Source organism: Bos grunniens, chromosome 15 (assembly GCF_055505025.1).
Source record: "Bos grunniens cultivar Pamir isolate PY7600 chromosome 15, Bosgru_T2T1.0, whole genome shotgun sequence".
In the NCBI taxonomy this organism is placed as follows: Eukaryota; Metazoa; Chordata; class Mammalia; order Artiodactyla; family Bovidae; genus Bos; species Bos grunniens.
The window spans coordinates 41,388,328-41,415,810 of record NC_141179.1 but is presented as its reverse complement, the minus strand read 5'-3'; the positions used below and the strand labels follow the sequence as shown (position 1 = coordinate 41,415,810).

The window sequence follows — 27,483 nt, the reverse complement described above, 5'->3', positions numbered from 1 at the left end:
GAGAAACGCTGGGCTGGATGAAGCACAGGCTGGAATCAAGATTGCTGGGAGAAATATCAATAACCTCAGATATGCAGATGACACCACCCTTATGGCAGAAAGTGAAGAAGAACTAAAGAGCCTCTTGATGAGAGTGAAAGAGGAGAGTGAAAAAGTTGGCTTAAAACTCAACATTCAGAAAACTAAGATCATGACATCCAGTCCCTTCACTTCATGGCAAATAGATGGGGAAACAGTGACAGACTCTCTTTTTTTGGACTCCAAAATCACTGCAGGCCGGGCGCGGTGGCGGGCGCCTGTAGTCCCAGCTACTCGGGAGGCTGAGGCTGGAGGATCGCTTGAGCTCAGGAGTTCTGGGCTGCAGTGCGCTATGCCGATCGGGTGTCCGCACTAAGTTCGGCATCAATATGGTGACCTCCCGGGAGCGGGGGACCACCAGGTTGCCTAAGGAGGGGTGAACCGGCCCAGGTCGGAAACGCAGCAGGTCAAAACTCCCGTGCTGATCAGTAGTAGGATCGCGCCTGTGAATAGCCACTGTACTCCAGCCTGGGCAACATAGCGAGACCCCGTCTCTTAAAAAAAACAAAAAACAAACAAACAAAAAATCACTGCAGATGGTGACTGCAGCTATGAAATTAAAAGACACTTGCTCCTTGGAAGAGAAGTTATGACCAACCTGGACAGCATCTTAAAAAGCAGAGACATTACTTTGCCAACAAAGGTCCGTCAAGTCAAAGCTATTATTTTTCTAGTAGTCATATATGGATGTGAGAGTTGGACTATAAAGAAAGCTGAGTGCTGAAGAACTGATGCTTGTGAACTGTGGTGTTGGAGAAGACTCTTTAGAGTCCCTTGGACAGCAAGGAGATCTGACCAGTCCATCCTAAAGGAAATCAGTCCTGAATACTCATTCGAAGGACTGATGTTGATGCTGAAACTCTAATACTTTGGCCACCTGATGCAAAGAACTGACTCATTTGAAAAGACCCTGATGCTGGGAAAGATTGAAGGCAGGACGAGAAGAGGATGACAGAGGATGAGATAGTTGGATGGCATCATCAACTCAATGGACATGAGTTTGAGCAAGTCCTGGGAGTTGGTGATGGACATGGAGGCCTGGTGTGCTGCAGTCCATGGGGTTGCAAACAGTTGGACATGACTGAACAACTGAACTGAATTGAACTGACTAGTTTTACATTTCACTCTCTAACTTAGCCAGAGAACCTAGTTCATGGCTAAGATCCATTACTTTATTAGTTTCTTCAATCTCATTGCTAAAAGTTGAATTTCTTTTCAGAGTCTTTTTTTTTTGTTCCTACACCATGCAGCTTGCAGGATCTTAGTTTCCCTACCAGGGATTGAACCTGGGCCATGGCAGTAAAAGGGTCATGTTCTAACCACTGGAGTGCCCAGGAATTCCCAAGGTGGAGCTATTATTATCTTTATTTTACAGATAAGAAAACTGAAGCTTATGAATTTAAGAGATTTAGCCAAGGAAGGCCATCAGTTAATATTAACAGAAGTAGGATTCAAATTTAGGTAAACAATTTTCAACTCCATTCGTTCCATCATACAGCTATACTGTCTCCTCTCCTTGGCTAATGTATAAAATCCAAATTTCCTTTTTGGCTCAATTATAGAGTGCTACATGTCATGAACTTTTCTGGTCAAAACTGCAAATGTTAAATTGGTAAATGCCAAGAGTCTTCTTTGTTCTCTCATTTTCTAATTGAGAACAGAGAGGTTCAGGGAGGTCTTATATGGAGAAAGTGACAGAGCTTGAATCTCAAAACAGATCAGTGTGGCTCCAAAGTCACATCACACTGACTAAAGATCTTTTTACTCCATTAAAACAGAATCAAGGCAAAAACCTCCATTCACATTTACAAAATACATTTAACAGTATTACTAATAGTTCTAGTTATAGGGAACATTATCACTAGCTCTTAAATTGTATCATATGATTTTGACCTTAGGGCTTTTTAAAAGTCATTTAAAACATAGAAATGCTCACAAATGGTGTTGAAATATGAAAGAGGACAGAAATACCTTAAGTATTACCATGAACATTTTTAAATACACTTTTTAACTTGGAATAATTTTAGAATTGCCGAAAAGTTGCTTAGACAGAACAGAAAATACATATACCCCTTCCAGCTTCCCCCATGGTTAACATCTTATGTTACCATTGTATATTTGTCAAAACTAAGAAACTGATACTGGAACATTAATAACAAAACTACAGATTTTATTTGGACTTCACCAGGTTTTCCATCAATGTGCCTTCGTTTCCAGAAACCTATCCAGGGTACCACATTGCATTTAGTTGTAATGTCTCCCCAGTCTCCTCTGGTCTATGACAGTTTCTCAGTCTTTCATTGTTTTTCTAGAGCTTAACTGTCTTGAAGAATGCTAGCCAGATATCCTGTAGAGTGTCCTCCCATCTGGATTTTTCTGATGTTTTTGTCATGTTTTGACTGGGGTTATATTATGAACATTTTCAAGTGAATGGAAAAAGAAAAATAATCCAAAAAATGTTATAAAGAAAACAGTACGTTTTTAAAAACATGAATCTCGTGTAAAAAATGTTAATTCAACAGAAATTTATGAAGCACCTATTACAGGCCAGGCACTGAAGAAGAGTGGTCATTAAAGGCCTCTTTGAGAAACTGCTGCTGCTGCTGCTAAGTCGCTTCAGTCGTGTCCGACTCTGTGCGACTCCATAGATGGCAGCCCACCAAGCTCCCCAGTCCCTGGGATTCTCCAGGCAAGAACACTGGAGTGGGTTGCCATTTCCTTCTCCAGTGCATAAAAGTGAAAAGTGAAAGTGAAGTCACTCAGTCGTGTCCGACTCTTAGTGACCCCATGAACTACAGCCTACCAGTCTCCTCTGTCCATGGGATTTTCCAGGCAAGAGTACTGGAGTGAGTTGCCATTGCCTTCTCCGTTGAGAAACTGAGAGAGCCCCAAATAGCAAAGCAGAACTAGATAAGAGCAAAGACTTGGGGGAAGAACATCTTAGAGAAAGGAAATAACAAGGCAAAGGATTTATAGCAGAGATAAGCAATGTATTTTAAAAGTTTCAGTAAAGGCAGAGCGGCTGGGTCATTGGTGAAAGCCAAAGAGTGGTAGATGAGATGAACAAGGCAGACAGGGCTAGATATAGATAACACTGGGTTTTACCAATGACCATAGCAAGGAATATAGGTTTTATGCTGAGCAAGATGGGAAGAGAGAGATACCATCTAATAAATTTTTAAAAGATCACCACTCTGGAGTGCTGCGTGGAGTATAAACTCTTGAGGGAGTGAGGGCAGAGTAGAAACCAGGAGCGAGGAGTTAGGAGACAAATGCATTAGTTTAGGCAAGAAAAGATGGTGATTAGAGTGAGATGGGCAGCAGCAGATACAAAGAGAAGTCGTCAGAGACTTCCCTGGTGTTCCAGTGGCTGAGACTCCATGCTCCCAAAGTAGGGGGCCTGGATTCAATCCTTGGTTGGGGAACTAGATCTTACACGCTGCAATGAAGACACACACAGCCAATTAAAAAAAAAAAAAGGTTGGATTGGGATATATTTTATTTCAGAGTTGGAAGCAACAGGACTTAGTAATGAATTGAATGTAAGATGAAGATCCTCAAGATTTTGGTTTGACAGACTGAACTGAGGATGGTATAGGCTATTGAGATGGGAAGAATTGACGGAGTAAATATTGCAGGAGGTAGGTGGGAGACTTGGAGATCAAATGTTTTACTTCATTCAAGCTAAATGTGAGACATTTTGAGTCATCAAAAAGGTAGATGGATGCATTCATTTGGAGCCCCTGAGAGAAGTCAAAGCTGGAGACATAAAATCTATATGTAAAATAAACACATATACATGTAATAGCAATAATTTTATTTACTAGGAAGGTAGCCATACCTCTCTATTTGTTCATTTATTAATCAATTCTGCATTCATATACTTATCCACAAATGTTTATTGTATACATACCAAGGCATCAGGCTCTAGTACATTCATGCCAATGGCATTTAAAAAGAAGAGTGTGCAACCAGAGATGGTGGATGGTGGAAAGAAAATACTAAAACTTTTAAAAATATTTATTTTTTATCTAAAAACAAAAAAGTTAAGTCTTTCAAATATATAATATATAGATTGACACTGGCATCTCACTACTGAGTGAAAAGTGTGAGACAACATGGAAAATAATTTGGAGATTTCTTCATTTTCTTTTGTCTTAATATATTGTGATTTCCTCTAGTTTAGGTGTGCTGGGTTAAGTAGATTTACCAATTATATTGTTATTTCATTAACCCCCACAAAAATGAAAGTAGCTAAAAAAGATTTCTGGAAAGAAAATATGAGTTGGAAATAATAAAGCAGGTGCAAAGGGGAAGATGATAGAGATGACGTATCTGATTCTAGCATGAGCTCTACAGAAGCCATCTTATTAAGTAGTGGGCATGACATTTTGAAATCAGAGATTTGAGAATATTTCCATTATGATTTTGATGTAAAATGACATATTGTGTGCTATCCAAGGCTGGGGCTATAGTGAGGCAAGTGAGGCATTCACTTCGGGCCCAAAATTTAAGAGGATGCCCCAAACTCAGCAATCAAGATGAACATCTACATGCAATATTTTAAAAAGTCAAAATTGATGCAAAAATCCATGATACACAAAATATCAAAAATTTAAATACTCACAAGATCAAAATTCAAAAAAAAAAAAAAAATCACCTTACACATGTATACTAAAACTTGAAGGCAGAATTTTCCAACCTGTTAGAAGAAATCTTCCAAGCAATGCATTCCGAAGAGTTTTGAAAATATATAAAAATGCAACATCTTCTGACTGACATAAGGGAAGACAGAAAGTTACTAGTTGAATTTCAAACAAAAACTTTTCATGGTTGGTGGATGGAAGTGACAAAAATGGATACTTGCATTAGGAAGAGCAGCCAAAGATGTATTTCTTCCATTAGGATCTACATATCTTTGTGAGTTATCTCTTTCAGCTTATGACAGCCGTTAAATTGTGAAGTACAGAAATAACCTGAACGTTGAATCACATATTTTAATAACTGTTTCATAAAGTATTACAGATTTTTTAAATCACTGAAACTTAGACTATCATATTGCTTTCGCTAAATATTTTTAGTGAAGATAACACGGATTTTTAAAAGATAATTAATATAGAAAATAACTCTTAGCTACTTTAAATGTTTATTTCATCTTTATCCTTTTTACACTTTAAAAAGGCCTTACATCATACACAACAGGACGTGTCTAAACTTACATAAGTATAGAGACTTTTTGTAATTCGGAAGCGCAATAAAAAAAAAACGTTTGGAGAGAACACACAGTTTAGACAGGTAGTTGATACTGTGGGTGTTAGGAACGTAGCAGAATTATATTATCTGAGTGCGAAAACATCGCTGTACCACAGAAGTCTTCAAGAAGGACATCCCACCAGGTTTTCATAAGGGAAGTTTGAGGAACGAGCAGGATTTAGAAAAATAACCATCGCAAACTTTGCTGCCTATAAAACAATACAATGCTTACTGCCAAAGGACAACTGGCAGTGGTTTCAACGTACTTTAAAAACATTTTTAAAAGAGGATCCTAGGTCCAAACTGCAGCCCCACTCTCTGAAGCTATCTCAGCCCCAGACCTGAACCTGTCCGAGAAGGAAGTTCCCCGAAATGGCCCAGCAGAGTGCCGCTCTGATGGAGGGGGGCTGGAGGGAAAGTGATACCTCTTTCGCGAACTATGGACTTGTCCCCTCCCCAAGCAGGAGACTAGACTTGAGGTCCCTCGAGCCGGGCCTTCGGGAGGGTGGGGAAAGGGGAAAGAAAACGCAGTCCTTTCTGGCTGGGACCGTGTCTGAGGGCGGAGGCCGGGAGGCAGTCCGTGATGCTTTCTCTTCCAGGCAGAGACCGGAGGTCTGTAAAGAGGGAAGAGTTCAGGAGCTCTTCTAACAGGGAGGGCGAGCAGTGTTGGCAGTAGGGCCAGAGGTGAGGCTTTAGGGTCGAGTCTCTCCCCGGTGGACGGAGAGTCCGAGGAGCCCTGAAAGGCATGGAGGACCTGAGGCCTGGTCCTTTCCCTGCCGGCAGAGGGAGTCCCGAGATGGACAGTCTGGAATCGTCTCCGAAAAGCGTTTCCTTGGCCGCTCAACCAATTTTATACATCTCGAAGCCGAGTGAGAGCCGAGGTAATTAGTTGCGAACGACAGCTGTCTGGGTACCTTGGGCGCCAGGCGCCGGGATCGGAGCCCGACGGCCCGAATTCTCGCGAGAGCGGCCGCCGCCATTTTTCCATTGATTGCAGCGAGCGGGGGGAGGGGCCGACGACGAAGGCGACGGCGGCTGCGGCGGCGGAGCCTTGGGTCGGTGTCTGCGCGTTGGTGTCTGAGGCCCAGGTTGAGGCCTCCGCGATAGCCCGAGCGCCGGCGGTGGAGAGGATGACTTCCGCTGCCGTTTTTCTCCTGAGCTAGAGAGGCGCCGCCACCCTCCCCCTCCTCCGGCAGGGCGGAGAGGAGCGGCCGGGAGACTGAGCGATGGTGCCCGGCGAGGAGAACCAACTGGTCCCGAAGGAGGTGAGGGGCCGGCGGAGGAGGCTAGGCCCAAGGCCTGCGGCCGCTGCCAGCAGCGCAGGCCGGGGGCGAGGGGCAGGCTGCGGGCCCAGCTCGTGGGCTGGCCCGGCCGTGGGGGAAGGAGGAGGTGTGTGGTGCGGGGTTGGGGGGTGGTGCATGGTGGGTGCCGCGAGCAGCTAGGAAACCGGGCTGGATCTCGGGGGTCGGGGGAGTGGAGACCTCTCCCCTTGGATTTGTGGTGCTGGACAATAAACGGAGTGGACTGGAAGGAATCTGGTCCTGCTCTAGGGGGAGAGGGTAGCTTAAGTATTTAACATATTGAGCCAAGGTGGAGAGGTAATTTCAAAGAAAAAATTCTGCAACAGTGGCCGATGTGCACGACGGGGTGACGGTGCTGCTTCTGGTTTTGACAGTGGCATAGCTCTCAGGGCTTGTGAAATCTACGCCCAACTTGAGCTTTGTGCGAGGGCAGTTAACTGTTAGGACTTTTTTGAACTCCTGTTTCTTACTTGGTGGTACTAGGGGCCTGCCTAAATGAGGCCTACCGAAGATCGTTGAAAAGTAGTAAATGTGACTTTCAAGTAAAGGTAAGAGGTAGCGAAGCATTACCATATGGAGAGTTGAACTACTTTTTGTAGTTGGGTTGTGTATGCCAGTTTGGGTGACTTCTTACATTCTTAAAAGCAAGTGATATGAGAAGGCTTGACTTCTTGGCTTCTCTTGAATAGCAGGAGAAGATTAATGATAGAATCCAGCACTGGCCAGTGAATTTCAATATATTAATAGTATCTCTGTTGGCTTTATAAATATCTTCAGGGTGTCCAAATGTGTATTTTTAACTGGCTGATCATCAGGCGAATGCTTTGGATTTTTATTTCTCATATACCTCAAATAGATGCAAGTGTCGATTGAAATTAGCTATATCGGATCTTGATAGTTTGGGATGATCTTAAAATTTTTTAATTCTTTTTTTTTTTTTTTACCTTTTTTGGTTGCTTTGTAGCTATTTGTTGGTACTTGAGCAAGCTCTGACACTGCAAAAGTATTATTGGAGTTGTGTATAAGTGATAGGAATATTTTCCCAACTTTATCAGATGATTGTTTTGCAAGGACAGTTTTTTAAAACTCAGTTCGTATGTGTCAGTATTTATTCATCAAGCACCATCTGCACAGAAAATAATAAACAGATGAATTAATCAGAATTCTTACCTTGGGAACTTCTAAGGCTACTAAGAAAGGTAACATTAGTATTCATTGAGCTCAAAGTAGGGGCTAAGCAATTTTCTACAAAAGTAAACTTTTATGCAAGGATGAAAGTGATAGATACTATGAGATATTAAAAATGAATTTTCTTTTAGAGCTACACAGTGCTGGTTTTCATTTCTGTGAAAAGCAAAGTTAGTCCTTTCTTAATTTTTTGACCATTAGAAAATATTGGTGGAACTTTGCTTTATGAAAAGCTCAATATTAGGTTTATTTCCCTAATAATTTGGTTTATAGAAAACATGATATAGATATACTTCAACAGGAACATACCTGCAAGTGCTGCTTTTACCTTTTGGATTTTAGAGGTTAAATGCCTCACTGATGGGTGGGAAGGGATTTGGTGGGTGGGGGGAGGGAGATCCAAGAGGGGAGAGATATATGTACACATACAACTGGTTTACTTCCTTGTACAGCAGAAATTAACACAATATTGTAAAACAACTATACCCTAATAAATTTTGTTTTTTAAAGATTAAATGCCTCTCCTTTAAGACTAATTCCTTTACTTGAAGCTTCAAACTCGTCCTGACTTCTGACTTTTTTGTTTCTTACTCCTTCTCGATCACGTGCCTTTATTTTCTATTCCCCAGACTCATCTTCAGTCTTTTCTTTTTCCCTGACTCCTTTCATGATTCCTGGAAGCATGCACACTACTCTCAAATCTCAGGTCTGTCATTTTGTTCACTAGTTAAGTGGTTCATTCTTTTTTGATGGCCATACTTCTCTTCTTTCCTGCTTCTCTTCCTTGAGTTTTCTTTTGCATTTGATACTTAAAAAAAACCCTTGATTTTAGTAATACTGTATTTTGGGGCCTTTTTCTCGTACCTGTTTGTCCTATTTGGTCACTCATTTGGTCAATGTCTTTCTCTTTTTCTGTGTCTTTAATTATCACTTTTGTCTGATCTTTGTCATCCTTGTCTGATAGAAGTAGAATTATATAGTGTTAAAGCTGAGAGAGCACATAGTGATGTGATCATCTAATATTATAACTTATGCGCCTTCACTTTTACAGATGAGGAAATTAGGGCCAGAGGATTGAAAAGGACTTGTTCAGGGTCACATAATGAGTAAATAAAGGACAGAGCTAGGACTAGAACTCACATCCCCTTGATTATACTCTTATTCTACACATCCCTCCATGTAACCTAGAGGCTCTGTGAGAATGGTTTGTAACTCTCTAACTATATTTATTATGTGAAAATAAATTACAGAATTTTAAAATGTCTTGGTTCTGTTCTAATGGCTTACTACCAACTATATGGACAGCTTTGTCTTTTTTTTTTTTTTTTAAGGGAACCTCTGACCCTTATTAGATTTAGATATATTGATAAAGTATATGCATTCATGTGTGTGCAGTTGTTGAACGAATAATATATTATTCTGGTCCTAGAAGCTCAAGGACAAAACTGTACCTTAGACTGCTGAAGGCGGCAGCTAAGTGTCATGCAGGGCTTGGCAAACTACAGTCCCTGGTCCAGATTCAAACTGTAGCCTGTTTTGTTTGGCTCAAGAGTTAAGAATTATTTTTACATTGTCAAATTGTTGAAAAATATCAAGATAATAATAATCTGTGATACATGGAAGTTTAGATTTCAGTATTCATAAATAAAGTTTTATTGGAACACAGACATGCCCATTTTTTTACTATTGTCTATGGCTATAGTAGAGTTAAGTAGTTGGTACAAATGCTGTATACAGGATACATTTGAAGTTACTTAGCTTGGTGTTCAAGACTTAGTATTGATACAGTTTGATTCTGGCCACAATCTGCCCTTTGAGAAAGCTTATCTCTTCTCCTTCAAAGCAAGTTTTTAATGTAGCCAAACAGGTTTTTCTTTAACTTGCTTTTCACTTCTATTTGTGCTGCCTCCTCTTTCCTACTTCTGCCCACCAATTCAGAACATTCATACACCTCTTTCCTTAAGTATCTCATATCTCATTTATTCTTAAAAAACTTTTGTGACCATTTAACCTTAAGGATTTCTCCTTCTTAGAAGACTTATATACGAACAGAATTCATTTGCCAGTTAGTAAATAGTGCTTTGTGTCATCTATTATGGGCTTCCCTGGTGGCTCAGACGGTAAAGCATCTGCCTACAATGCGGGAGACCTGGGTTTGATCCGTGGGTTGGGAAGATCCCCTGGAGAAGGAAATGGCAACCCACTCCAGTACTCTTGCCTGGAAAATTCCATGGATGGAGGAGCCTGATAGGCTACAGTCCATGGGATCGAAAAGAATCAGACATGACTGAGCAGCGTCACTGGTTCACTGATCATCTATTATAGTCTCAACTGTATTTTATTAGTATTCATTATGGATGTCTTGACAGCAGAGATCTTATGTGTCTCTCACCCGCGCTTTTTTTTTTTTTTTAATATGTACTATAGGTTTAGGTTTGCCTAGGTTTGTGAAGATATAGGTTAGTACCTTGTTTAGGTTTGTGTAGGTCTGGTTTGTCTAGGTTTGACAGACCTAGACAGTGTATTAAAAAGCAGAGACATCAGTTGCTGACAAAGGTCCATATAGTCAAAGCAGTGGTTTTTCCAGTAGTCATGTATGGATGTGAGAGTTGGACCATAAAGAAGGCTGAGCACTGAAGAATTAATGCTTTTGAATTGTGATGCTGGAGAAGACTCTTGAGAGTCCCTTGTACAGCAGGGAGATCAAACCAGTCAATCCTAAAGGAAATCAGACCTGAATATTTATTGAAAGGACTGATGCTGAAGCTCTAATACTTTGGCCACCTGATGAGAAGAGCCAGCTCATTGGAAAAAACCCTGATGCTGGGAAAGATCAAGGGCAGGAGGAAAAAGGGACGACTGAGGATGAGATGGTTGGATGGCATCACTGATTCAGTGAACATGAGTTTGTGCAAACTCCAGAAGATTGTGAAGGACAGGGAAGCCTGGTGTGCTGCAGTCCGTGGGGTCCCAAAGTGTCGGACACAACTGAATGACTGAACAACGACAAACTATAGGTCTAGGATAGTGTCCTTTCTGAAGCAGATCTTCAGTAATATTCATTGATCTGGTTACAGGGTTGCAAGGAAACCAGTTTCTAACCAATTTCCCCTGCTTGGATGTTTTTCATAACATCCTTGGCAAGCTGTTTTCCAACCTCAGCTTGAATACCTTCATGACATCTCGGGTAATATCTTTGTCTTTTGAGAAATCTGTTTTAAGTTTTTGAGCTGAGAGAAGTCTAGATCTCTATAACTGCCATCTGTTGATTGTTGGCTCCGGACAGCAGAGAAATTTTCAATCATTTTCCAAAGGATAGCTTTTTTCCATTGTTGAACATGGGGGAAGGGAGTAGGAGGACCAAGCTCTGTTTTAAAGTCTGAGCATCCTCAGTTCTCTAAGTGTTTCTCAGCTTGCTCTGTTTTAGACATAATCCAGTGTTTTTAGTATTTCTTCTAATTTTATTGTATCCAGAGGAGAGCAAAGAGAGTGTGGTCTGTTCTGTGTGGTTAACAATAAAGCTTTTCCCCTCACCTTTTCACTCTTCTGTTTGTCTTTGAATTGTTGTATGTTGATGTTGACTTTGAGATCTTTGGCTTTTAATATCATTCCAATTTTTATTTATTGCTTTGTTGCTTTTATTTTGTTTCCTTATAAAGAATTTGTGACATTAATATTTGTTGAGTACTCACTGTACATTGCTGTATGCTGCCATACAGGGATTATTTAGAAAAAGTAGAAAAAAATTATTTTTTCCTCAAGTATCTTATGGTATAATTAAGGATATTACAATGTACCTAGTGGTTTTAAAATAATACTTTCACTATAAGTGAAAAGTGGTGTCCAAGGAAAATATAAATGTAGAAAGGATGGAAAAGTGAAAGAAAAGAATATGTGATTCCATATCTCAGTGAATTTTTTTCTGCTTCTCTTTTCCATGTAATAATCACTACTTCTCTTATTGTGGAGCACAGGCTTAATTGCCCCACAGCAGGTGAAATCTTCCCAGACCAGGGATTAACCCGTGTCTTCTGCATTGGCAGGTGGGTTCTTAACCAGGGAAGTCAATAAACACTACTTCTATCTGGAACTAATGATGATACTAATAATCCAAAATTTATTGAGCTTTTATTAAATGTCACATACTGTTATATGTGCTTTGTGTATATTAACTCATTTGAACTTCACAATGACCTCATGTTTCAGGACCATTGATATTGAGAGCCCCCAAAACATTAAAACAGCTTGTTTTTCATCTCTATTGTCTTTTTTTTTTTTTCAAATCATTTCCATCAGTATCTATTGTGGAGCATGTCAAATGAATATTCTTTTAATTTGTATGGCTTCAACCTTTGATTGTAATTTACATGTTTTTAATATCTCAAGCCCTGACCTCTCTTCCAGTTTCAGATTTCCACCTGCATACTGGATATCTGTAGTTGGTTGTACTCTAGGACCTACAGATTAAATACGTGTAGTATCAACCTCATTTTTCTTTCCTCTCTTCTTAGTCCTCCTCCCAGCATAATTCTTTGTATTCTCTTATTCAGTTAGTGTCATCATCTTCTGTTTACCTAAGTTAGAACATTTTTTTAACTCCTCCTTTTTGCGTATATAGTTAGACCATCACTTGCAAGATATCTTGTATCCTTATCTTTCTCTTCATGGCTCTGCCTCTGTCTGTTGTCTCATTTCAATATAGGCCTTTTAAATGGTCTCTGTGCTTCTAGGCTCTTCTGTTTAATAACTGTCTTCTCCACAATAGCCATTACTTTCTAAAACACATGAGATTATGACTTACCTGTCTTAAAATTTATAATTATTACTCTCTGACTGCAAATCAAATACTAGATACGATGTATAAACACTTTGTGCCAGACACCACTAAACAGTTTACACTCGTTCTCATTTAATTCATGTAAAGCTCTTTAAGCCGGCTCTTTCACTGTGTATTTGTAGATAGATAGGAAGTATGCTTAAAGAGTAAGTAACTTCCTCAAAGTTGTATAGCTGTTTGTTTCTGGGTCACTTTGGCCTTAAGTAGTAGGAAAGTCCTTCATAATATAGTCTCAATTGATTGGTTTTTTTACAGTTAATTTTTATCAAAGTTACACATGCACATATTTAAAAGAGTTGAATAGCTCTGCTGTACAGATTCCCCTCCCCTTCCATTTTAGGCTCTCCAGAGGCAACCACTTTCAACTCATTCTTCAGATATTTATCTCCACATCTCAGAGTAGTGTTCCTGTCATTTTCCTTCGTGATTTTTCAATTGAAGAAATTGTGTACTGACTTCCCACGATGGAAGTTTAGGCTTACTACTATCCCCAAACACAGAGACACACTTCTCATTTCTGCCCAGTCATCCCAATGTTGTCAGATTGCAGGTTGTTCAGATACGTAAAAGTTCAAAGTTTATGTCAATGTGACTGTATACATAGTTGAACTTTGTAGTTTATAGTGATTATTTTCCCTTCCTGTGTAGCATTTTGTGTTTTCCATGAATTAATACTTTCTAAAAATTTACTTTTGCTTAGTTTTTTGTGTACTTATCATGAATTTCACCAGGTGCTTCTCACCTAAGGATATTGGCGATGTTGGGTAGGTGAGCAAGGGCAGTAGTGTGCTTCTGATGTCTAGTGAGCAAAAGCAAGCTATGCTGCCGAGCATCGTCCTAACTGCACCAGACAGCCTCCTACAGCAAAGAATTCTGTTGTCCACAATGTCAGTAGTGCTGCTGTTGAGAAACCCTGAGTTAGTCCAAACTCTCAAGTGTATAAATCTTCTCCTCATTATGTTCAAACCTACCAGTTTCTTTGGATGAATTTTCTCGAATTGCAGCTGTTGTCTTAGATTTACGCTTATAATCATCTTAGTTTCCCGCAGGTCTCTCTAGGAGTTCCTGGTTCCGTATTTGATGCCTTCATCTTTCTTTGTGTTCTCATTTTGGGGGACCATTTTCAATAGCTTTCAGGATGGGCTGTAATTTTTTTGAGACTTCACGTCCTTAAAATGTTGTTTCTGTTCTCTTTGTAGATAGTTTGGTGGGCAGGGAATTCTCGATCAGAAATATTTTTTGTCATTTCTTTGGTTTCTTCCCCTTCGTTTTCTCTGTTTCTCTTGAATTCCTGTTGTTTAGGTATTAGGCCTACTGACTGGCTTCTCTAATTTTCTTCTGTGTTTACATCTATTTTCCATTTCTTTCTTTTTCCTCTGCTTTCTGGGAGATTTTTCTCAACTTTATCTTCTAATTCTTCTACTAAGGTTTTATTTCTGCTATTAATGTGTATAATTTCCAAGTACTTTTTTTTCCTAAAAAAGTTTAAATGATAATATTCTTTTCGTGGATATAATATCTTTTCTCTCTTAGGGAATTATTGATACGTTTCTTCTCTGAATATTCTCTTTTCTCCAGATTTCCTTTTTCTGTTTGTTGGCTTTGGGCTTTGTCTTTTATATTAGATTTTTGTTTTAGATGTCTGGTATTCCTTGGAAGTCAGTGTTTATTTAGAATTCTGAGGGCCCTTAAAAAGCTGAATGGAAGCTCTGCCAGTGAGTGATTATGGTTTTCCCTGTTCATTGGATATGTCTGGATAATTTCCTTGGACTCCCAGTGACAGATTTTTCTCTTGTGCTGAATTGATTTCCCAGAAAAGATTTCTGGTCTGTTCCTTGAAGAGAACAGGCTTTGGAGTTGAGTAGGAAAAGGGAATGTGGGTTTTATCATGACATACACAAGTGCACTTTCATTTAATTCTGCAGTTTTCAGTATGCATGCCTGCTGAGTTGAGTCTGACTCTGTGACCCTAGACTGTAGCCCGCAAGGATCTTCCTGTCCATGGAATTCTCCAGGCAAGAATACTGGAATGGATTGCCATGCCCTCTTCCAGGGGATCTTCCCGACTCAGGGATCGAACCCAGGTCTCTTAAGGCTTCTGCATTGGCAAGCGGGTTTTATACCACTAGCACCACATGGAAAGCCACTTCCCAGTGTGGCAGCCTTCCAGTTCAGTTGCACCTGGCGTCCTCTTGTCCAAAGACGCCTTGTGTTATACTCTCCTGAGGTTGTTTAGTCTCTTGCCAAGAAGGGGTCAAAGAGTAGGAGAGAGGATCTGGAAGTTTTGACTGTTTCTTAAGCAGACTTTGATCTCCTATTCTAGCTTGGACCTCACTCTTGCTCCCAGAGTATCTGAGCCTTTTAGGTTTTTCTTTTTAATTTTTTTTTTTAATAGAAGTCTTGAAAAAGGAATACACAGAGTTCCCGTATACCCATCACCAAGCTTTTCCTTATGATAATCTCTTCATATAAATCATAGAACACTTATTAAAAGTAAGAAACTAACCTTAGTACAATACTATTAACTATACTATAGAATTTATTTAGATTTAACTAGTTTTCCACTAATGTTTGTTTTTATTCCAAGATCCAAATTCAGAATACCTCATTCAATTTTGTTGTCATGTCTCCTTAGTTTCCTTTATTTGTGGCACTTTCTCATACTTTTCTTTTTCATGACGTTGACATTTTGAACAGTACTAGTCATTTTTGCAAAATGGCTCTCAATTTGGGTTTGTCTGATATTTTCTCAAGATCAGACAGAGGTTGTTAAAGAGAAGGATATCACAGAAGTGTTATGTCCTTCCCAGTGCATCGTTTGGAGGGGGTGGAGGTGACAGGGTGGTGACGTGTCCTCCTGGTAATATTAACCTGTGATCACTGGGTTCAGGGGATTCTGCTAGGTTTCTCCACTGTAAAGCTACTATTTTCCTCTTTAATAATTACTACTTTGAGACCATGCAGATATCCTGTTTCTGCTTAAACTTTTGCCCTCTAGTTTTAGCATCCATGTGTAGATCTTGCTATTGTTAAGATTTTCTCTTTCCCTCATTTCTACATTTATTAATTGGAATTCTTTTGTGAACAGAAGCTGTCCCTTCTCCTCCATTTATTTACTTATTTATTTATATCAGTATAGACGTACAGATTTTATTTTATTCTTTGTATTATAACCCCAAATTATTGTTACTAATCTTGTTGCTCAGGCTGTTGCAGTCTTGGCCAGGGAAGCTCTTTCTGGTTGGCATCTGTGCTCATCCTTGCTTTTTGAGCACATCTTCACTTTGTGGCACCACGTAATGCTTCGGCCCATCTTCTATTTGCGCTGCCTCAACACTAGGATGAAGCACTTCTCCAAAGAGTTGAGAGGTCTTTTGCTGTAAATGTAAATGTGGTATGTGCTGTAAACCAGGTGTCTTTGTTTTTCGTCTAGACTAATACAGGTTTCAACCTTCTCTGGTGTAAGAGTCATTACCACCTGTTCTGCTTTCCAGCTTCTAAAATCGTGTTTTTGGTTTCCTATGGATTTATGCTCTTTAAAAATTTTCTTTATTCTTGTTTCAGAGATATTTTGGGAAGCTTTAGAGCTAAATGCTTTCATTCAATCTGTCCTCTTTAACCAGAAATTCTTAATGTTTTTGTTGTCTCCTACCCCAAGCCAATTTTGTTTTAGCCTCATTTCAGCTACATTAGTGACTGTTCTCTGATGTGCTATGTGCTGTCATGTGTCACTTGCCCTGAGTGAATAACACGAAGTATTTTTTTAACATCTGGTTTTTAGGGAGTTTTAAATGGGTGAACTTTGATTTTTACATGAAAACTACTATTTAAGTACTTTCTTGAGTACATTGTTAGGATTGTTGCCTCTCTTTAATTTTCCTTTCTCTGAATTAGTCACATAAATGTTTTGTTTCTTAGTACCAGGTATTGTAATTTTTTGCCAAAACAAAGGGGAGAAGCACAATGTGTTTCCAGGTGACTTGTGTACCATCACCACTAGCCCAAATTGAAAAAAAAGATGGGGTTGAAAATAGGAAGTTGTGAAAAACATAGCATTAAATTTATTTTCAAATACCTATTGTAAATTAAGGTTCCAGAAGACATCTACTTTAAAAACCAATTCATTGGTATTGAGGATCTTACTTAGTTATGATAGTGTAATAGGTGTCATGATATGCAGAGGCATGTTCTTTTATGAGGCTTATTGCACAGATTTAAAGTGTTCTATCCAGGTATTGCTGCTTACAATCTAATTTTCTACGAACCTTCTCTGTTGTTTAAAAAAAAAAAAATCTTAGCAGGACTTCTCTTGGTGGTCCAGTGGCTAAGACTCCGAGTTCCCAATACAGGAGACCCAGGTTCAATCCCTGGTCAGGGAGCTAGATCTCTACATGCAGCAAGTAAGACCCGGCACAGCCAAATAAATAAAAATCAACATTGACAAAAATTTTTTTAAAGTCTTTGGCAAAATGATTGTGACTAGCAGTGATGGCAGATGATTGGCAAAAACGATGTGGTCTTTTAGATCAAGATTCTTCATGTGTATTTTTCCTGAGCCTGGTTTTCTGTTAGTATCATGGAAGAAGGGGTGGATATAGTTGTGGTGTAAGTAAACAGACGTCTCCTCTCTACTGCGTACTTCTGTTTACTTTGTCTCAGGTTTGGGAACAATAGTGATTGCACTGCTCTTTGGTTTAATGAAACTAAACTGAACCAAGCATACATAAAGTAGACATAGAGGGAATTCCTTTGTGGCCCAGTGGTAAATACTTTGCCTTCCCATTAACGTAGGGAATGCTGGTTCGATCCCCAGTTGGGGAGGTGAGATCCCAGATGCCTCATGGCCAAAAAAACAAAACGTAAAACAGAAGCAATATAGTAATAGATTCAATGAAGACTTAAAAAAAAGTAGCCATGGATATGAACATTTTCATTGATATAAGATTGCCACTGAAACCTACTGTTGAGAGATTACTCTTTGTATGGAGATTACTCTTTGTATGAAACTTACTGAGATCTGTGTCTTGAATTTGTCGTGTTTCTTGTTTGTTTGTCGTTGTTTTGGCTATATCATGCTGCTTGCAGAATCTTAGTTCCCCTGCTGCTGCTACTGCTAAGTCGCTTCAGTAGTGTCCGACTCTGTGCGATCCCATAGACAGCACCCCACCAGGCTCCGCTGTCCCTGAGATTCTCCAGGCAAGAACACTGGAGTGGGTTGCCATTTCCTTCTCCAGTGCATGAAAGTGAAAAGTGAAAGTGAAATCGCTCAGTCGTGTCCAACTCTTAGCGACCCCATGGACTGTAGCCTACCAGGCTCCTCCGTCCATGAGATTTTCCAGGCAAGAGTGCTGGAGTGGGGTGCCATTGCCTTCTCCTACCAGGGATCAAAACTAGGCCTTGTCAGTGAAAGTGCTGAGTCCTAACCACTGGCTGCTAGCTAATTCCCAATATGTTTAAATTTTATTTTTAAAATTAAAAAAAAAAATGTTTTTTGGCCATGCCATGCAACTGTCTCGAATTTTTTATGCTTTTTAAAAGCAAGCTGTTAAAATGCTACCTAAACAGCAAAATCTAGCCTTTCTTACTAGTATAAGAAACCTTTCCTGATTTTCCTCTTCCAATCTAATACCATTTTTCTAACCCTGAAATGCCATAATGCTGTAGCTTTTGACATTTAAAAAATTACACCTCTTTATTATAAGTTAATTCAAAGTCAAGACACAACAGAAAGAGTGCCTGGGTTCAAGTACCAGTTTTGTGACCTTGGGCAAGTTATTTAACTTCCCAGTACCTAAGTTAAATGCGGATACTAGTAACTGCCTCCTTGGGCTTTTGGGAAAATTGAATGAGTTAATACATATAGAGTGTCTTTTACTTAATAAGCATTCTTATAAGTGTTATCTGTTACCATAAATGTTACTACCTTCATTATTGTTATTACCTTCATCCTGTATTGGTTTAGGGGCCAGCATAATATGCTATACATGAATATGTATCGATTAAATAAAAATTAAGTCATGTCTTAGTTATTAAATATGCTTAGTTGTTTGAAGTCATGGATCTGATATGACCTGTCAGCATAAATCCTAAATGATTGTTAGATTTGATAGGTTTTTTTATGTTATCAAGTAAGACCTGTTTTTACTGCTTTTTAATAATTGAAACATGTAACAAAGTACAGCTTTTAAATGAAACTTTTTAGTCTAATAAGATCCTAAGAAAAATTGATTTAGAATATATAGATATTTGTTGAAATAACTTACTAGATTAACAGGTTATTTGTTTATAAGATTCAGTGTGAAATGTTGTTTTAAAGCAGGATCCATGTTAAGAATGTTTGTTTCTGGGAGAACTTAATGTGTTTGATAACTCTGACTTTCGAAAACTCTGGAGTATAACCAGTTGACATGAATAGAAGAACCAATTAACTTGTCTTTTTGGTTAGTTGTATTACTGATTGTGGGCTTCCCAGGTGGCTCAGTAGTAAAGATTTTGCCTACCAAGCAGGACACATAGCTTGTGTCCCTGAGTCAGAAAGATCTCCTGGAGAAGGAAATGGCTACCACTCCAGGGCTTCCCTGGTGGCTCAGAGGTTAAAGCATCTGCCTATAATGTGGGAGACCCAGGTTTGATCCCTGAGTCGGGAAGATCCGCTGGAGAAGGAAATAGTAACCCACTCCAGTATTCTCGCCTGTAGAATCCCATGGACGGAGAAGCCTGGTAGGCTACAGTCCAGGGGTTTGCAAAGAGTTGGACACGACTGAGCAAGTTCACTTTCACTTTCCACTATTCTTGCCTGAGAATTCCCGTAGCCAGAGGAGCCTGGCGGGGCCACAGTCTATGAGGTCGCAGAAGTCTGAGACACAACTTAGTGACTTAGTTCAGTTCAGTTACTCAGTTGTGTCTGACTCTTTGAGACCCCATGGACTGCAGCACTCCAGGCCTCTCTGTCCGTCACCAACTACTGGAGTTTACTCAAACTCATGTCCATTGAGTCGGTGATGCCATCCAACCATCTCATCCTCTGTTGTCCCCTCCTCTTCCCACCTTCAATCTTTCCCAGCATCAGAGTGTTTTCAGATGAGTCAGTTCTTTGCATCCGGTGGCCAAGTATTGGGAGTTTCAGCATCAGCATCAGTCCTTCCAGTGAATATTCAGGACTGATTTCCTTTAGGTTGGACTGGTTGGATCTCCTTGCAGTCCAAGGGACTCTCAAGAGTCTTCTCCAACACCACAGTTCAAAAGCATCAGGTCTTCGGCGCTCAGCTTTCTTTATAGTCCAACTCTCACATCCATGAGAAAACCATACCTTTGACTACATAACAAACCATAACAAAACCAAACCTTTGTTAGCTACACGACAGCATGACTGTGCTTTAGATTTGATGCTGTGTAATTGCTGTAAGACTTGCAGAGTTGTTCACCTATTAGCAGAAATACAGTGGCTTTCCAGTAGAGAAAAATTCATGGGTAAGTGACATAGTTAAGAAAAAAGATCTGGACTTAAATCTTTCTATACAGCAGGGGTCCCTACAAACCCCAGGCCAGGAACAGACACCAGTCTGCGGCCTGTTAGGAGCTGGGCCACATAGCAGGCAGGGAGTGCCAGGTGAAACACGAAGTCTCCCCCATGCACCCCTCCCTCCCTCTGTGGAGAAATTGTCTACCATGAAGCCAATTCCTGGCGCCACAGGTTGGGGACACTGGTGTGCAGCGAGTCTAGCAGCTTTGGTTTAACTTTGGGAAAACCATGCCCTTCGTTTATTACCTAAGTGAAATTTTCTAGTGCAACCAAAGCATTGTAGTTTGACTATAAGTATCTTTCTTGTTTCAAAGGATATTACCTGTTTTTATTTCATCATAAATATACTTTAATTTTTCTTACTGTAGATTTCTGTAGCTCCTAATACTGTTGAATTCATTCAGTTAAGCACCGAGTTGGTAGCTGCCATGCATCAGAGAATCAAAGATGAATAAGAAATCTGACCTAGTTCTAGATGCTAGTCTAGTTTAGTCTAGTTTGGGAAACAAAAATTTGTAAAGAGACAAATGCAGAATGGGGAAATAAAGTGGGACCCTAAGGGAGGGAGCCCAGCTTTACTTAGAGGGTTCTGTGAGAACACTTAAATTGGGTTGCAAAAGATGACTGCCAAGTAAGGAGAAGATAAGAGCTTTTAGTTAGGAAAAATAACATTTCCAACACAAAAGTCTATAATGCATTTTAAAAGTGACAGAAAGTTTGGGGTAAATGCATGGCGTGCCTGGGGTGAATGAGAGAAGATAGTTCTGGCAGATTGTGTCTTAAAATTCTAAAGGCTTTGTGTGCATAAAGGAATTTAGGTTTTTATTGTGTAGACATGAGTGGGCAGGAATTTTTTTTTTTTGGCAGAAAAAGTTAACAGATTTGTTTATGATTGTTATAAGCAAATTCATTGAAACTGGTTCGTTGGAACATTGTTTACTTGCATGAATGTTCTTTGTCCCTGCATTAATATTAAACATTTACACACAAATGAAAACAGGGCAAAGTGGAATTTGCTCTAATATCTATTCTCTCACCTGGTGGTTTTTTTTCCCCTCATTTGCAGTCATATAACTAGGTACTTTTTTTTGGTTGGTTGTTTTTTAAGAATAAAGTGTTTGCCTTTGTAATGCATCGTAAGTGCATTCTCCACACATGAGTCATGCTGGCAGCATATCCTTTGGCATAGTAGTTATATATTCGATACGGATAACACACAGGTAGGCATTTTCAAATAGGCTAACTAGATAGGTCTCATTTGCCTCCAGAAATGTGAAGGTATCTGCACTTTGGTAGTGTAGATCTGGTTTGAAGTCCTGAACATTTTCTCACACTTGATGCTGGAAGGGAAGTTTGCAAGTGAGAAGTTATGTGTCCTTCCGATTTTCAGCGACAGCCACTGTATGATGCTTATGAAAATGTGGTTTCTTCACCTTTTCAGTATAAGGCATGTTGTTGTGAGCTATGTTTGTAGCCGGTTGCTTTCTTGAGTGCTTTACAGGCATTTGTCTTGGTATATATGTATGTGAAAGTCGCTCATTCGTGTCCAGCTCCTTGTGACCCCAAAGACTGTAGCCCAACAGGTAACTCCATCCATGGGATTTTCCAGGCAAGAATACTGGAGTGGTTGCCATTTCCTTCTCCAGGGGATCTTCCCTGTCCAGGGATCGAACTCGGGTTTCCTGCATTGCAGGCACACTCTTTACTGTCTGAGCCACCAGGGAAGCTCTAGAAGCCATAGTATAGAGAACTGCCTATTTACCTAGTTTTTTTTCAGCAGCTTTAGAAGGCTAGAAGTGGTACTGATACTAGACTGTTGACTGGTAGCAGCTGCCGCAGCAGCAACTAAAAACACTAACAAGAAATGTTTTTAATTAGGGAATTAATTAAATCTTCCGAAGGGTTTCCCCAATCCTCCAAATAAAATTTTACCAGAAGGAGCTCTTGATTACAACCCAATTCTAGGTTGCATTAGAAAGTAGAATTTTTGTATAACTTATCTGATAAAAGATATGTATGGCTTTTGTAAATATACAAAAACTCTATGAATTCATGTACATTTCTTCTATTTTATAGCTAAAAATGTCTGCCCTTTTAGATGTTTAGGTATTTTAATTTTGTGCCTTTAAGTTTACACAAAGTTGTGTAATTTATTACTTTGTTCATAGCACTTTGTGGTAATGAAAGGAAATAGGTGAAAAATTAGATACATAACAGTGAAATCTCTTAAGAAATAGCTTTGCTTTAATTTTGACATTCTAAATTCACATCTTGAAATATTTGTTTACTATTACATTATTTACCATTAGCATAACCCAAATGTGATAAGAATTCTAAGAAAAATAGACATTGATGCAGAAAATTCTTCTACAACTCAGAATAGGATTTAACACTGGAAGGGAGGTAGTAGTTAGGTATTACAGATCCTTCATTTTTAGGGAAGGAAGCATGAAGGTTATAAAAGGTCCATAACTTAATGTCTCAGGTAGTGGAAGAGCTAGAATGAGACATTTTTTAAAAAGTCAGGTTTATTGATGTATAATTTATGTACAGTAAAATTTGCCCCTTTAAAAGGATATACAGTTTTATGAATTTTGACAAGCTTACACAGTTGTATAATCACCATTACAATCAAGATATGAAACATCTCCATCACCTTAAAAAAAGTTTTCTCGTGCCTCTTGCAATCAGCCCATGTGCCTGCCACCTCCAGGCCTTGCAGCCGCTGATGTGTCTCGTGCCCTCGTGTTTTACCTTTCCTTATGTGACTGGAATTCAAGTAGTATGTAGCATTTGGGGTCTGACTTCTTCCTAGCATAAAGCTATGAGGTTTATCTATGTTAATCGCTTGTGTCAGCAGGCTTCCTTTTCATTGTCCAGTGCCACAATTGTTTATCCATTTATTAACTGATGGACATTTGGGTTATTTCCAGTTTGGGGTGATTCTGAATAAGCTGCTACAAATATTTGTGTACAGCTTTTCTTTTGGTAGACAAATGTCTTCTATGGTAAGTGTATGTTTAACTTCATAAGAAACTCCCAGATTCTTTTCTGAAATGGCTGTGCCATTTTGCATTCCATTCAGCAATGTATGCACGTTCTAATTGCTCTGCCTCCAGGTTGGTACTTGGCAGTGTCAGTATTTTTCAGTTTAATTTTTTAACCATTCTAGTTAGTGTGTAGTGATATCTCTCTGGTTGGAATTTGCATTTCTATAATGACTAATGATGTAGAGTATCTTTTCTTGTGCTTGAGGTTTTTTACTAATTCTGATTTTTTAAAAAATTCATGTTTTAATTCAATATTACATATTTAAAGTTTTGCTAGTACTGCTAGGAGAGAGAGGAGTTTTTACTCTTTTTAGAGTACTTATTCTTAAGAGAGTTGGTAATTTACATAGAGAAAACTAGTCATTGTATTAAAAGTATGACTGTAATTTTGATAGACTCCTTAAAGAGGTTCATATGTTAGCTGATTGGTAGAGAGGATAACAGTTTGGAAATCAGAGAATTCATTGGTTTGACTTTGCCTTATTAATTGCTTATCCTTTCTGGGTCTTTTTTTCTTCTTTTTTCTTCATCTCTGAAACGAGGGATTTGTCTCTAAATTATGGACTTCCCTGCTGGCACAAACAGAGAAATCTACTTGCAATGCAGGAGACCCAGGTTCAATCCCTGGGTTGGGAAGATCCACTGGAGAAGGGAATGAGGGATTTGTCTCTAAATTATAAATCAACATAAACTTTTCAGTAGTAGGGTTTTTTTGCTGCTTTTTCAGTAGTAGGTTTTTAAACTTTATAAGAAGGCTGTGCGATCAGAAAACAAAAGATCTTTGGAGATTTTCCCTGTCTGATGAAATTTCTATTACTCAAAAAAGATCTTCTGAAATTGTAAATAATATAAATCATAAGTATTTTTGTTGTTGAGAATTATATAGTAAGTCTGTTATAAGGATGGTAACTGATAGTTCTAGGATAATATATTTTGTATGATTGTATGATATATTTTATTATTATAATTATAGAGCATTTTCAACATATTCTGTCTTTTGATTTTTGGTAAAACTCTTTGTGGACCCTGCAAGTCAGAATAAGTGACTTGCATAGGATTACACAGTGAAAGGAAAGTAGCCACCTTGACTTAAGGGTTCTAGACTAGCATCTGCACCACATTACTCTGCACTGTAGACTAGTCCAATAGGAAATAAAGTCTTTAAATAGTATTAAATAACTTTTTTTTTTGGTTGACAATTTCATGTTCAGAGTATTATAAAATTTATTATCCATGCTTCTAAATAAAAGGCATGATTACAGATAATATAAACAAGCTGCTTTGATTTAGTAATAATGCAGTGGAACATTTCAAGACTTGTAAACAAGTCAGTTGTATCACAAGCTGAGTCACTGCTTATCAAAACAGCCTACTCACAGAAGAAAACGTAGCTGTAATCAAAAATAAAGATAACAGGAATAGTAAAGGACACACTGTGCATCCTCCAGAGAGTAGTTTGTTTAGTTTCCAAGTTTAGACACCTAAACATTAGTGGGTTACCAGTTAACAGTAGTATAACAGCAATTAAATGAGTATGGCAAAAGTGGGAATAGTTTAGGATAAAAGTGAGAGGAAAAATACTATTATTATAATTTTAATGACACAAATATTTCAACATTATGAAGTCATCAGAAAATTTGTATTTCTTAAGAGATCTGTGTTCGTATGGGACCTTAGGCATGTCACTTAAGGTTTCTGAATTTCTTGTACATCTATAAAGTAAAGAGCTTGATCTGATGTCCAAAGGTCCATCCATCTTTAAATATGTATTATAGTTCCATGTTGTGTGTGATGAATCATCTGATTGATTGCTTCTTAACTGTCAAATTAAATATATTATCAAACTTCCTTTTAAATAGTCAAAAGTCTTTGCAGTAAAGAAATTTTTTTTAATCAGTTCGGAAACTTTTCGGAGTTTATAAAATCAATTAAACTTTTAAAAATTTACTTAGAAGTTTTAAGAGCACGCTGTGCTTCCAAAAGCATCAGCTATAATGTATTATGAAGTTATTTTCCTGAATGAATATATTTTGTTTAGAGAATTCCCTGAAGGACTTAGAATAGGAAATGTGGTATATTTAAATGATAGCTATTAAAAATTTCAGAATACCTGTATATACATGAGAAGTTGCTGAAGAACTCAGCATGTTCGTTAGGCATTTGAAGCAAATTGGAAAGGTGAAAAAACTTGATAAGTGAGCTGACCTCATGAGCTGACAGAAAATTTTAAAAATCGCTGTTTAAGTTGTCACCTTATTCTGTGCAACAGCAATGAACATTTTCTTGATTGGATTGTGAAGTGCAACAAAAAGTGGATTTTATACAACAGCCAGTGGTGACCAGCTCAGTGTTTGGACTGAGAAGCTCCAGAGCACTTCCCAAAGCCAAACTTGCACCAAAAAAAGGGTCATGGTCCCTGTTTGGTGGTCTGCTGCCCATCTGATCTATGACAGTTTTCTGAATCCTGGTGAAACCATTACGTCCAAGAAGTATGGTCAGCAAATCTCTGAGATGCACCAAAAGCTGCCAGCGCCTGCAGCTGGCATTTGCCAACAGGATGGGCCCAATCCTGACTGCGTGCCACACAACCAGTGCTTCAAGCGTTGAGCGGACTGGGCTGTGAGGTTTTGCCTCATCTGCTGGATTCACCTGACCTCTCACCAACCAACTGCCTTTTTTTCAAGTATCTTGACAACTTTTTGCAGGGAAAATGCTTCCACAACCAGCAAGAGGCAGAAAATGCTTTCCAAGAGTTTGTCAAATCCCAAAGCACAGGTTTTTAATGCTACAGGAATAAACAAACTTATTTCTCGATAGCAAAATTTGTTGATTGTAATGATTCCTATTTCGATTAATGAAGATGTGTTTGAACCTAGTTATAATTTAAATTGACGGTCCAAAACCACAGTTACTTTTTCACCAACCTAAATATCTTTGTTAGTCACCAAGTCATGTCCATCTCTTTTGTGATCCTATGGAGTGTAGCCTGCCAGGCTCCTCTGTCTGGAATTAGTTGTCATTTCATTCTCTAGAAGATCTCCCATCTAGGGATCAAACCCACGTCTCCTGCATTGCAGGAGGATTTACCACTGAGCCACCAGGGAAGCCCTACATGTATGTATATATACACTCAAATTATTTGTAAATCCTTAATCAATAGGCAAAAATAATTTTTTTTGTTTAAAAGAAAAAAATAGGAATTAATTTTGTGTTCATATATATATTTACATATATCCATAATATATTTCATGCATATTATGTGTCTGTAATACAGAATCATTGGAAACCCAATATGCAGACAGTTTTTGCTGCTTCCACAAATTTTAGTCATAAGTTCTCTTTTAATTTTTATATTTTAAAAAGTTGTGGTAAAATATATATAACATAAAATTTCCCATCACATTTTTAAGTGTACAATTCAGGGATATTAAGTACATTAACGTCATTTGCTACTTACCATCATCCATCCACAGAAATCTTGTCATCTTGCAAAACTGTGCTCATTTAACAATAACTTCCATTCCCCTACCTGCTTCCCCTTCTCAGTCTCTGCCAACCACCTTTCTGCTTTCTCTCTCAATGAATTTGACCATTCTAGGTATTTCATGTAAGTGGAAACATACTATATTTGTCCTTTTATGACAGAGTTATTCCTGTTAGCATAATTTCCTCGTGGTTTGTCCATTTTGTAGGATATGTCATACATTTTTTAAAGCTTAATATTATTCCTCTGTTTGTATATATTGGATTTGTTTCCACTCATCCACCGACGGGGCTCTTGGGTTGCTTCTACCTTTTGGCCTTAGTGAATAATGCTGCTATGAACATGGGTGTGCAGATATCTGAGTCCTTGCTTTCAGTTCTTTTGGTTATATATGCAGAAGTGAAATTACCAGATCAGTAGGCAGTTTTAGCACTCATAGAAGGTCACATTTTTGAAAAACTTCTTGTGAACCGAAATGATGTAAGTTAAATTTGATTTTGCAGCACAGATAGTGGGATGACAGGAGACTTGACATTCATGATGTCTAGCTTTTTATGGAAACAAGCCAACCACCACATTGCTGCTGCTGCTGCTGAGTCGCGTCAGTCGTGTCTGACTCTGTGCAACCCCATAGACGGCAGCCCACCAGGCTCCTCCGTCCATGGGATTTTCCAGGCGAGAGTACTGGAGTGGGGTGCCATTGCCTTCTCCGAACCACCACATTGAGTCAGTTTTAAATCATTAGTGTAGTTTAGAGTTTCGCCTGTGTG

The 27,483-nt window shown here is 38.8% G+C and overlaps 1 protein-coding gene and 1 non-coding gene across 7 annotated transcripts in view; both read left to right on the top strand.

Annotated features, from left to right (window-relative positions):
• Positions 1 to 275: 275 nt before the first annotated feature.
• Positions 276 to 575, top strand: LOC147357726 (signal recognition particle RNA). The gene has a single exon (XR_015142553.1).
• A 4,845-nt stretch (positions 576 to 5,420) lies between these two features.
• The window catches only part of USP47 (ubiquitin specific peptidase 47), a 105,712-nt gene continuing 83,649 nt past the window's right edge, over positions 5,421 to 27,483 (top strand). For 4 of the 6 annotated variants that reach the window (XM_086340029.1, XM_086340028.1, XM_086340027.1 and 1 more), the window contains exon 1: positions 6,347 to 6,596. In XM_086340029.1, coding sequence (XP_086196155.1) covers positions 6,558 to 6,596 — 39 coding nt within the window. In that variant the 5' untranslated portion in view covers positions 6,347 to 6,557. Of the gene's footprint in view, positions 6,213 to 6,346; positions 6,597 to 27,483 lie in introns of those variants that run through there. The other 2 variants (XM_086340031.1, XM_086340030.1) reach the window with 2 other exon arrangements.